This window comes from Canis aureus, chromosome 13 (assembly GCF_053574225.1).
Source record: "Canis aureus isolate CA01 chromosome 13, VMU_Caureus_v.1.0, whole genome shotgun sequence".
Classification (NCBI taxonomy): Eukaryota; Metazoa; Chordata; class Mammalia; order Carnivora; family Canidae; genus Canis; species Canis aureus.
In genome coordinates this window covers 62,609,754-62,622,974 of record NC_135623.1, presented here as the reverse complement: position 1 = coordinate 62,622,974, position 13,221 = coordinate 62,609,754, and the positions used below count along the sequence as shown (strand labels likewise).

The window sequence follows — 13,221 nt, the reverse complement described above, 5'->3', positions numbered from 1 at the left end:
TAGAGTCAAAAAAGAGACCCATATGGAACTCCAACCAGTGGTGAAAGAAAGTGGCTTTCAAACTACGCATACCCACTCCAAGAGACAAATGCATTTATACTGCAGCCTCACTCACCCTCTGAAATAAACATTTTACATAACACTGTATATGTGTCCCTCTGATATTTTCTATTATACTGGCCCTTTTAAATGCTTTTTTTGACCCAATAAACTGCTTCCACAACCCACCCAAAGCTGGAGACCCGTTTGGAAAGCCCTTGTGTACAGTGCTCATGTTAGGCAGAGGGGAGGATGGCTGAGCTCCCAGAGAATAAGCCAGTGAGGGTGTGAAAGGGGTTAAGTGCTAGTTGCTTCCAGCTTCTCTCCTCCCCTCCCAGGGAATGCCAGGGAGCCATGCAGAAGTGGGCACAGCAGTGGTACCCATCTTGGCAAGTGCTTGGATAAGCCTTTGAAATAATTCAAGATAAAGTCCTTAGGAGCCTGGATTAAAATTACATCACATCATTGTATATTCCAGGAAGTTTATATTTTCCTGTTTACTGAGACCTAATAAATATTTAATGAAAATAATAATAACTGGAAGTGGCTCCCCTGTCAAATTACTGAAGCAGTTTGATTTTCAGTAATAATGGAAACTCAACCATCATTTACATTTGGCTTTACGTACCTATCATATGACCCTATGCTAGGGTCTCAGCCCCTCTCACATTGCTCTGTCAACAGCCAGACCTCAGCTGGATTGTCTTGGGGAGGGGAGAATCAGAGACCTTAATGATCCTGGGGCATCTGGGTGACTCAGTCAGTTAAGCCTCCAACTCCTGACATCAGCTCAGGTCATGATCTCAGGGTCCTGAGACTGGGTCCCATTGTCGGGCTTGGAGCTCAGCCAAGAGTCAGCTTGAGATTCTCTCTCTCCCTCTCCTTCAGTCCACCGCTCCCCTCCACCACTCACAAGCACACACAAGGACTCTCTCTTTTTAAATAAATGAAAATCTTAAAAAAAATAATACATGATCTACTACATGACTATGAGCCCACAGGAAGGGACTTTTCCTTGTTATGCTGAACACAAGGAATTAATGGCTCTCAAGTAGTTAAATTTCAAATGAGAAGCATGTCTAATTATAAATATATTTATCTAATTAAATGCAAACTGCTTAATTAGCATTGTTTTTAAATGGATGACCAGGCAGTATGAAAGACCATGTTTCCTTTATATCAAGCCCCCTTCCCTTTGTCACTTAATGATACATTTTTTCAAGACTATTGTTCCATAACAAGAACAACAATGCTCCATCCTCCTCAAAACTGTATAACCTAGAGTGGGGCACCCTCTGAATTCTTTTCTGAACTCAGTACTGACTGGTTGGATTAAATCCATTTTTAATATCCATAAATTCTTTAATTCATTTAACATGTACCTATTATCCCCCTATCTGTGAAACATGTATTCCCTTTCTTACATTCAGGGCACAAGGGCAAGACTTCTTTATTATCTATAATGTGAGGACAATAGTGATAGGTTTGAGATGAGAATCTAATTAAGTAATAAATGTAAAAAGTACTAAAAACAATGCCTGGTTCACAGTGTCAGCTTTCATTACTGTTATTATAACATGCTGTTTTCTAAGATTAGAGTGTGCCTCCCTAAAACGTCATTTTAACATTTCCTCAAGTATGCTTTCCTTGCACATTTCCTTCAAGTATGCATCCCCTCACTCTGTCTCCTGGTACCTCTCTAATGTTAGTATTTTCACCAGCAGCATAAAATAAGGAAAGTGCTCTATGTAGAACTAATTCCCACAGCAACCACGTGGGAATATCATTCCATTTTATAGATGAAGAAACTGAGGCACAGAGAGGTTAAGTCACTTGCCCATGGAGACTGGATTTGATCTATGCAATCTGGCTCTGGTTCCCATTCTCTTAAACTTCACACTATACTGTCTCTTATTTACATCCTTCTACATGCTCCTGATTTCTCCAAAGGATTTCTCCAAAGGATGTTTTGAGATTGTCTGAATACAAATCTGTCACCTCCGTTAGGCAGCTAGCTTCCTGGAGCTCAGCTGTGTAATGTTAACTCCATATCCCTGGCATCTGGCATAGGATCTGGATCAGAGTAAGCAGCAAACCTAACTGTCACTCTATATGTTTGATGAGTGAGAGGTCCCAGATTAGACCTCTCTGCACATGAACACAAATATGCCACTTTGATGTCACAAGTCCCCAATTCTATAACCAACTATGTCAAAGCTTTAGATTCCTAGGCGATGCTTAAGTATGAAGCTGTGAGGAAGCAGATGCCACCAACTCACTGCAAGGAAGCAGTATAAAGACAAGGTTCCTAACTTAAGTGAAAATTATAAAGGCAGTAAAATTATAGTGCATTACTTTCTTTTTTCCCTATTTTTTTTCCTATTGAGTCCATCCTTGAGAATAGTGGTTCTCAGCCAGGGAGTGTCTTGCTGCCCAAGAACAATGTCTGGAGACATTTTTGACTGTCACAACTCTGGAGTGGGTTTTTCACTGGTGGTTAGTAAACTAGCTAGTGATGTTGCTAACCATCCTACAATGCACAAGACAGTCCCCCAATCACCACCACCACCACGATCCTCGGCCCTACAAAGAATTATTTGGTCCAAACATCAATAATGCCAAGCTTAAGAAACCTTGCTCTAGGGTGAACTGCCACTGTGGTATGGGACAACAGTTTACTCATATTGCTTTAGAAGAGCAGAACAAAGCTGCCAGCAGCAGGAAGGAGATAAAGGTATAGACTTACGACTAGAATCTGTGGGCCAATCTCCTATTGTCTGTCTGCCCAATGACAACTCCGGAAATCGCCGGGATGGAGGGCCAATTTCAACAAAAAATTTGAGCATTTTCTCCATTCCATCCCACAGAGTCTCTGAATAGTCAAATTAGGTACTAACCCAGCTGTGCCCAGAGAGGATTATATGGATGTGTTTTGGCCAGCGTGTTCACTGACTGAGAGGTGCGTTTCTCTGAGAAGGCTTTAATGGGAGGGTGATCAACAGGCATGACAGTCGGGACCCAGGCCAGGTGGTAGGTTAACACTGCAGTCAGTAAGGCAGCAAAAAACCTTGGAGAAATGGAAGAAAATACAACCAGATGAGTCAATGCAGGAAGAGGCATGTCACATGCAGCACATACACTGGCCATGAAAGTTGCATACAAGGCTCCAGAGATTTGAAGCTTACTGGTTTTTATTGATCTGTTCTATCAGAAGCGTAAACTCCTTGAGAAAGCGCTGGCAGAGCTGGGTTTTTTCCAAAGTGCTGGACATCATGGTAAGCCACACAGGTTCAGCGATCCTTGGAACAGAATATAAATTCCAGATCGTTCCTCTATAGAAAAGGGAAGAGATACACAAAATTGTCACAAGTATCATCTTGGATAATCTCTATCTAAAGGAATAAAGAAGAAAACAATAATCTGAATCTATGTAGCCCTTAAGAGATTCAAGCAGTAATATAAATCAGGGATAGGCAAACTATGGTCCACAAGCCAAATCTGACCACCATCGTTTTTGCAAATGACACTTTACTGGAATGCTGTCATGCTCATTTGTTTACATATTATCTGTTGCTGCTTTTGCATGATGGCAAAGCTGAGTAGCTGTGACAGAGGCCCCTTATAGAAAAGGTACACTAACCCCCATATAAAATATTCATTTTTAAAGCAATTTATTTCACAATGCCTAGTTTCAAAATTTATGGCTGTTCTGATAATAAAGAAATGAAGAAAAAAAAAAAGAAATGAAGAAAGAAAGTATATACTATATCAAAATGTGATCAAAGGCAACTCAACACTCCCAATTTCTAGTTAGAGCTTTAGTTCTCTAAATCAAAGCACTCTATTCATTTCAGATGGAAAAACTATATAAGTGGCTTCTCTTTCATATACTGAGTTTTTATATGGGCTAACAGAATCAAATTCTTAGAAGTATAAGCTATTAGCGAAACTGGCCAATGTAGCTCTATCACTTTATAGATTCAGAAACACGCTTAGAAAAATTAAGTTACTTGAGCAAGACATTGAACAATAAGGTCAGATGAGACTTCAGGTCTCCCAACACCTGGTGCCAAGGGCTCTATCGCAAGCTTCATGACTCACAAGTGTTTTTTCAAAAAGCACAGTAAGTCAGCTTAGGATCTCCACTACAGAACACATCCACTTCAAATAAAGATAGCTGAGACATATCCTGGACTTGACTTTCTAGCTGTGTGCCTAAATAAATTGAGATGCTAGAGATTTCCACCTTGGCCAAAAACATTTGCTGAGTTAGGCAGCAATGACAAGCTACAGTCAAGTCACATGGAACTGGGATTTATTTACTAAAACTCAGGTCTCCAATTGCTAACACCAAATGAGGCTCATCCTGGCAGACGGGAAGGTCTATATCCCTGACATATACACTCTCTCCAGCCATGCTTTGGATAGCAGCCCTGATCCCAAGTTTCCACATCTTTAAAATGGGGCTAGTTAATAGTGCTTACTCCTAGGGTTTTGTGAAGATTACATGATATAATGAATAGGCTTGTAAGAGACCCCTAAATATTAGTTTTCTCCATTCATCCTGTTAAAAGCAATCAAAGACTGGATGACAGGCAGCAGCGTAGATTATGTGGCACTGAGAGACTTAAAACTTTTTGCTCCAGTTGGTCTCGATTTCCACCTTGAGGGAAGGAGTTGCTAAAGTGAGTAATAGTTGCCAGCCTCTCAATTCTTCTAAGTAATGGTCTCTGTGTATCCCTAGATCCAAGCTGCTGCTGCTGCTACTGTCATTTATAAAGTTACCCTATTTTTGCCAGATGCTGTCAATGTACCTAAATTCTCCCAGAGCTTCCATCAGACGGCTGACATAGAACTGGACACGGAGACTTGATTCTGCTATCTTCCTGCAGGAGATCATGGCCTTCATGGAAGAGAAAACAAACCAAATCACTCTCTGAGAAGAAATTGCTTTATAACTGTCTACTACTGAGCTTTTATTAATAAAATAATATAATCAAAACATTCAATGTGTAATGACGTAAGGCATCAGGAAGCAGTAATCGCCTCTCCAAAAATACTCTAGTATTTGATATCAACATGCCTAAGCATCTATTTCTGTTGCAGATGATTTAACTTCTCTAAAAAAGTGATCTGAAACATAAACCACGCGATGCTACCACCTTAAAGCCCCATAATCACTTCTCTATTTGACACAAGAATTATGTTCTTATTACCTTTTCAATTGCACTCTTCAACCTGTTCATGTGAGATTCAAACAGGGGAAAATGAGAAAAAAAGAAGTCTTGGAAATTCCTTTGTGCGTCTTCTTTCTCACACAGAGAAAAGATGATGCTTATGGCAATTTTCTTCCTCCGAACTATGGCCGGATTAGAACTGCAGGTTTCTTCAGCCAGGCTGAATGTCTCATCAGTAGACCTGCAGGAAAAATAAGTTTGAAAAGTTGCCATGCATCAACAAATCACATCGAGGATAAACTGTAATGCCAGGGGATGACATTCAGAAAGTGAATCCAGAGCACTCAGAGTCTTAACCAAGAGTCTGTCTGCTTCCAATTCATTCTCTTCTCTAATCTCTGTCATGAAAAATGAAAACATCAGCTTACTACACGGTATTTCCCAACATGAAAAGAAACTTAAATAAAACCTAAAAGTAACTTTAAATGTCCTCCTGTTAGACTCTTAGTCTTTTTCCCTTGGATTATTTTACATCAGACTGGTAGTATTTAGAAATTGGGGGGAGACACATCTGGTCACTCAAAACACAGGCCCTTTGTTTTGGTTAATAGATACCAATAGATAGGAACATTTCACAGGAAATGCTCCTGTGGTATTATTATTCTGTTTAACCAATGCATCATGTTTGGAAATTTATTGGTGGTTGAGGCTTACTTTGCCAAGGCTATTAAAACCATTAGATGAAGTAACTCCAGTAAATGCTCAGATTAAGCCATGCAATCGATTAAGCTCTCTGGGAAATCGCCCAAGTAAAAAGACCTATCTCTCGTCTGGGTAGTCAAATTCTCAAAAAAAACCTTAAGATTCTTTTGAGAGATTCTGTTTCTATAATAAGAGAATCATGAAGTCAATAAATTATGAGTATATACTCAATTTGTCTTAAGGGGTAAGACTCACAAATACAGCCTAACCCTGTCTCTTACTTAACTATCCTGAAAAACCAGGGTTGACTACCATATAGCTACTAATAGCAAGAGTGAAAATAATTTTTTTCTACAAAGATACCAAAAGCAAAGTGCATAATATATTGTACATGAGCACCTTGCCTGGCACACAGCAGGTATGCAATGAACTTTCTCTCTCACCAACTTTCACCATTTAGTCTCATATGTCTGGTACTATGAGATATGAGTATGGGATGGTACTACTTCCTGTTTTCTTTACCACAAATTACAACAAAACAGTTATTTATGCTTGGCAGGATTCAAGGCAGTTGGCCTCCACATTCTTGATCTTAAACTTATTTGGTGCTCTACTCACAGCCTATAATGTTCCTGTGATTTCAAACATAACCATATCTTTGAAAACATGCTTACATCAGAAGTTTTATGGTCAGAAAAGCCACTTTACTTTTAAAGGAAAAGAGATAGACATCTTGTTCTAAGCTCAGAAAGGATACGCTATTGTTTCTCTCAACTTCAAGCAAGATCCCAGAGATGCAGATGTGGTTGATAAATCAGTAATAGGCTCCCACTAACAGACACACCACTGGCAAGACACGTTCTCCAGGTGCTGTTGTAAATGCTGTGCATCATAATAAACCATCAACTGTTTTCTCTGGAAAATCCCTAGATCTGAATCATCTGGTCATCAGAAAAAAAAAAAAAAAATCTTGAGCCTCTCTTAGAATTTTACTTAATTTCATACAGTGAAAAGTCTTCTTTTCCAAAGTACCTGTAACTATAACTGGTTTTTGCACCAGTTTATTTCTATTTTACATAGGGAAGTTCTGAGCTTATATATGGGCAACTCTTTCTTGCAACCCTTTCTTTTTTGTCTGGCATCTCCAATTTTTCTTCTTTTTCAAAAGTAAAATGACCATTTCAGTCCATTCATCGTCAGCCAATGTGGTCCTTAAATAACGAAATTGTAATAAACACTTAACCCAATGCAGGTTTAGGCATCATCTTCATCTCTACCTTATAAACAATAGCCAAGTCTGTCTTAAGTCTTAACATAGCAGAGAGTGCCACCTACTGCATTTCAGAAAAATTTCCATAGCTACAACAGCATGTGTCTAGCTCTTCCTTGCTTCGCTGTACCTCTCTATTGAATTCTAAAGCAACTGAGTTTCATTCTGGACTCCTGGATCAACCACTCAACTGGAATAAATCAGTTCACATGGTACTATAACCGTTTTAAAAATGATTCCACAATGAAAGAACATTTCAGAATATTTCTAAACGTTTGAGTATACACCCAAATAACTTCATCATCTCTTCACTCTCAAGTCACCACATAAGGTACACAGGCCTTTTTGCAAATGTGGAAACTGAGGCAGAATGATTCCTCAACTTGCTTCAGGAACAGAAAGCCTCTTAAGTGACAGTGTGGAAGCTATAACCCAGGGTTTCTGTCTTCTAAGCTAGGCTCATTTCCTGGACGTTGGAAATGAGCAAAGACTGCCCCATGTCTGATCCATCTGCTGGTGTTCAGATGCATCAGGTGTATCCTGCCAGCTGAAGCACCAAGAGAAAATGGCTGGGAGCAATGGCATCAGCTTCTGGGACTGCAAGCCAAGGAAAGACCAGTGCCATGCACTTAGGTTTTCTCCTTACAAAAAAATCAAATAGAATTTTCTTGACACTCATGAATAAGCCTTTATATATATTATTTCTATTTCAAGATCATAAATAAAGCAGAAACTATGATTATCTAAGTACATCTCAAGGATCTATAATTACTATCAGGACTGCCTGGTCTAATTGTTTTTGTCAGCTCTGAACTTCATCTGAATCTATGTATTATACTGGGGCATACAAAATTGCCATTTTTGTGGGTCAGAAAACAAACATGCAGCAATTTTATATGGTTGCTTCAACTTCTTCAAATCAAAAGCCCTTCTGGGTATTTAATACCTTGGTCCTTTAGGGTTTCAGTCGCCTCACTAGGGGATGAAATCTATGCTGTTTCTCTTCTATTACAGGCAATACCTCCCCACCAGCTGGTAAATGCCCAACCCTGACTCCCCATCCGGTAACCAAAAGGTACCACTCACCACAGCAGGGGGCGTAGACACATGAGTATCCAGTGCAGAACCAATTGTTAAGGATTGTGAAATCATCCTTTTTACTTTTAACTCTTAGAAAGTTTTTGATTACTGTGAATTTTCTCTCAAAGCCAGAGGCAATTATATTTTTTTTACCCACTGTTCTCCTGTCTAGCATAAGAAACTATTCTTCCTGGGATGCCCGGGTGGCTCAGTGGTTGAGTGTCTGCCTTTGACTCAGGGTGTGATCCTGAGGTCCTGGGATTGAGTCCCACATCAGGTTCCCTTTGGAGAGCCTGCTTCTCCCTCTACCTGTGTCTCTCATGAGTAAATAAATAAAATCTGAAAAAAAAAAAAAGAAAGAAAGAAAAGAAAAAAAAGACACTAATCTTCCTACCTACATACCTGCCAAAAGTAAAAGAGCAACAGCAACATCTTTAAACGAAAGGATCTTCACAGGCATAGTGATCAATTCAAACTGTCAACTGCACTTACATTCTCTGTGTGCCAACTTCACAGGCATAAGACCCCACTCACACAGCACCCTGTTTCCAGATAAGCCCCAGTCTTGATTTAATGTTTTGTGGTTGCCATCTTAAATTCTTAGTAATTTTATCTTTGAGCCTGTATTCTGTAAGTTAAGTCTGATGGGACAATGAACCATGTGAGTAAGCAAAGACACCAGGATGCAGAGCACACAGTGAGCTCAGGCCTATGCAACCCAGACGCTGAGCAACTGGCTGGGCAGACAGGCACACACCCATGTATCTGAAAAATCCAGGGTGCCAGGAGGCCCCAAGGTGGCAAGGCTGGGACCTGAGTCCAGACTGGTGGCTGTGACAGCAGCAGCAAAAGCAGCAGCAACCACAGCCATAGGAGAGAAGAAAGACGCGGCGGGTAGTGCCATGACCCAGGGTACAAGGTCAGCTTACCCATCCATCATTGGAACCCGTACCTAGAGAGTCTGCACAAATATTTAACTCTCTGACCCAAGCCCCAAGATGGTAAATTATCACAAAGAGCCTACAGTGGATATTGCAATAAAGCATATCCAGGAATAATGAGAATTCTTCAGTTTATCATCTCCGGTTTTGAAAACTATTGCAACACTACAAAGTAAGTATCTACAGGCAGAGAAACAAATTGAATGTAATGATTGTTGCACTGGACAGAAAAAACTATTATTTTCATATGAAGCTTCAGATAAACAAAAGGAAGCCCATTTTAAAATTAATTTTCCTTGTAATTGAAGATGCAGTGATAAAATGCAAAAACAGGCATTTTGAATTATATACAACTCATGAAGACACTCAGTTTCTTGTAAGACCTCCTCCATGAGTTACAGAAAATGTCAGAGGAGACATTAAAATAACTTTGTATAAATTTACATTTAAAATTAAAATCAGTCTTACACAAAATGGATTTGTGTGAAGAATTAAATCTCTTTAGAAAAACTGTTCCACAGGAATCATCAGATCTAGATGTGCTGAAATTTATATTTTGAAAGTTTATCAGAAACTTAATCCAATGTATTTATAACTCATAAAGTTCCAGTAACAGTTACATCAGCAGAAAGATCTTTCTCAAAATAAAAAATTGTCAAGAATTATTTGCCATCTGGCAATTGCTAAGAGTGATTAATGCTGCTTTCAATTATATCAAGGAAAGCAAAGTTGTTAAAAAGTATAAATTTTGATAACCTAACAAATGATGATAGAAAAGTGAGCCAGAAAAGTCTTATGATGAATGAAGATATAGCATTTCTGGTATTATGTAAAATTTGATACCAAAATATTATTTATTGCAATTTATTAGTTTATGTTTTATTCATATTTCACTATTATCCCTATTACATTTTGTAAGTAAAATATTTTTAAAGAAAAAGCTTTACATTTTAGTACGTTTAATAGCACTTTCCCCCACTTTTGGAACAAAAGGGCTTTGCATTTTCATTTTTGAACCAAAGATACTTTAGGTATAAGTTCAGTAGAGATTCATTATTAGCTCCCAAAGTGAGATTTCAAGTCAAGTTTTGAAGAATTTTCAGAGGAGTTGGAGAATGCTATTCAACTTTGGACTTAAGCATGAAGGGATGGAAAAACATTTTTAGTAAAGAGATGTCCAAAGGGGAATGACTTCTACAACCCATCTTTTCTTCAATCACAGAGGCTGTTGTAATGACAGTGAAGATGGTGGGATGCCTTCTGACAACTGCAGTGATGGTAATGACAATGATGGCAATAATAATTATAAATAAGTCATACTGGCCAATATTTTCTTTACTGTATCTTGTCCTAGCTTGGCTTGACTTGTTGTATTTAACTTTCCCAACAACACTGCGAGGCTTGTACTATTACATAATACAGATGAGGAAGCAACACTCTGAATGCAGATTAATGTGTAGTTACATACACCCAGGGAGTCGCAGAGCCAGGACGTGGCCTCACACCAAATCCCAAGCTCTTAACCATTCTACTCAAAGGCAACCAACCACAAAGCAGTTCCTCAGTGAGTGAAGCAGCTTTATTTTTTTCTCTTTGTTGAGCTTGCTAGGATTGTGAGAACAACAGAAGAGAGGCAAGCAGCCTGACATGTGCTCTACACCTGTCCAGACCCTCATCTCTCAGCTTGTCATTTAAGCACCATCTCTCCCATGAAGGGCTCTCCAATTCCGTCTGACCACCAGTAAGTGTCTTCTCCCTCCTCTGAGTCCCAAAGCACTTTATGCCCCACTCAAGGCATTTATAGTTTAACATCTTTATGCCATTATTTATGTGTATATGGTCTTCCTCACTAGTCAATAAACTATACTAATAGTCCACATATGCAGATGTGTATCTGAATCATCTTTACACCCTCACAGATTATCCACGTGGTGATTACTAGACGACTTACTGACTCCAACAATTTACACGTGAACTTTTCATAGGTATGACCTATGTTAATTCCCTTTCAAGGTTTTGGGTTGTAGGGAGAAGGGGGTGGAAGCTACTGAGGTAACATCATAAAATGAGCCAAAAATGTATATTTTGCAAAACAACTAAACTTTAGATCTAAAAATTCAACTGCGTTGAAGGTAAAATATACCTCAATGCCAACTTTATAATCAGATTCATGACCTTTTTAAGAATTTAAGTTTTTTTTTTTTTAAAGATTTTATTTATTTATTCATGAGAGATACAGAGAGAGAGAGAGAGAGAGGCAGAGACACAGGCAGAGGGAGAAACAGGCTCCATGCACTGGGAGCCCGATGTGGGATTCGATCCCGGGTCTCCAGGATCCCGCCCTGGGCTTAAAGGCAGGCGCTAAACCGCTGCGCCACCCAGGGATCCCAAGAATTTAAGTTTTATGAAAAGAGTGTCACAATCCTTTAGTTCATACATTTTCAAAGACCACACCGGCGTCACACTAAGCCAAGAAGAGATTTACTCCACCCCCCTAACTCATGAGAGTGACATCTGGAAGGGAGCCAATTCAGAGAGAGTATACTCATTTTAAATTAACACAAAATCTAGCTTGTACATGGCACAATGATGTTTCCCACTGTCTTCCAAACCAAATTATTTTTTGCTTTAATACTTATTCTTAAAAAACAAAACAAAACAAAACAAAAACTTCTTAAGACATTTTCAGCCTAAGCTGAGGCTAATCCAGGAGTTTTAGTTCTTTTTTCCATTGACAACAGGTGACTACCACCAGTTTGTTCAAGCTGTCTACAACCAGTACCTTTCTCAGTAAGAACAAACTTAAAACTCACCTCCTTGGAATGATGCCATTTTCCAAACTTGTTGTCTGACTTCGGAGCCAGCGGCGCTGGTAACTGCTGGAAGAGGATGTAGAGGAGCTTGGAGATGGAAAAGGTGTAATCAAAAGGCTGCTCAGTGAGGCTGTGAGGAAGAAAATTTGAAAGTTGAAAGTTGAGGGAAATGAATCCTCACATGCCTACACAGGCTCACACAGAAATACAGGCCAAGTGACCTAAATTTTCACGTTCTACCAGTCATATCCAGCAGGGGGAGCCTATAACTTCTGTCTTACTTCGGTACTGCACAGAAGACAGCCTTTAAAAAGGAAAATAAAATCTAAAAATAGGGATTACCAGCTTACCAAATACATCAATTATCAGGCCCTACAATACAAAGCAAACATAATTACTCACCCAGAATGTATAATGCAAGTATCTGATAAAATGGTCCACATTAATTTATATTCCTACCTGATAACTAACGTCATACATAATGTTTATTTACATGTATCTTTCTCCTCTTAACTATTTTTTCACTCCTTTTTTTTTAACTTTTTTTTTTTTTTAACTTTTTCACTCCTATTTTGAGGTGAAATTTAGGCAAGTAAGTGGTTCCTCCACAGAGTATCCTTTCTCTCATCTCCTATCTCCAAATATACAATACTTGCCCTCTTTCCCTTCAGCAACCAGCTCTCCCACCAACCCATCACCATTCCCTTGGATGTGAAAAAAGCAATGTCTAATCATACATATATATGTATGTATGTATGCATGTATGTGTATATATATATACACACACACATACATATATATACGCAAATAAGTAATCCAAGCAGAAAATATATTTTAAAAATATATATCTTTTTTTAAAAAAAATATGTTTTCTGTTTGGATTACTTATTTGCCTCTGGGTCTCTCTCTGCTTCTTTTTGCTATATGGTATTAGAGCCTACACTTGCATTCCCAGTGTGAGCTGACAGGCCAGCCCAGACTTCTCCAATAGGCAGGGAGGGACTCGGTCCCTTTCAGGGTAGGGAAAGGGATTCTTAGAAATAAGAGCTGCTTGATGGGTGTCTACTAGTTTGGAAGAATGAACAAAGGAAATAGACTTTCTTCCTTTTACTTTCCTCAAGCTAAGGAACTAGATAGACACTGAAATGTCACTCAAGCTAGTGGAAAAGGAAATAATGTGTTACTGAAAGCTGTTCAAG

At 39.0% G+C, this 13,221-nt stretch overlaps 1 protein-coding gene across 5 annotated transcripts in view; it reads right to left on the bottom strand.

Moving 5' to 3' along the window:
• Positions 1-13,221, bottom strand: part of FNIP2 (folliculin interacting protein 2) — a 131,931-nt gene that overhangs the window by 29,058 nt on the left and 89,652 nt on the right. For all 5 annotated transcript variants that reach the window (XM_077846516.1, XM_077846518.1, XM_077846515.1 and 2 more), the window contains 5 exons: positions 12,023-12,152; positions 5,256-5,457; positions 4,854-4,942; positions 3,225-3,371; positions 2,937-3,106 (listed from right to left, as the gene is read on the bottom strand). In XM_077846516.1, the coding sequence (XP_077702642.1) occupies positions 2,937-3,106; positions 3,225-3,371; positions 4,854-4,942; positions 5,256-5,457; positions 12,023-12,152 (738 nt within the window). The remainder of the gene's footprint in view (positions 1-2,936; positions 3,107-3,224; positions 3,372-4,853; positions 4,943-5,255; positions 5,458-12,022; positions 12,153-13,221) is intronic.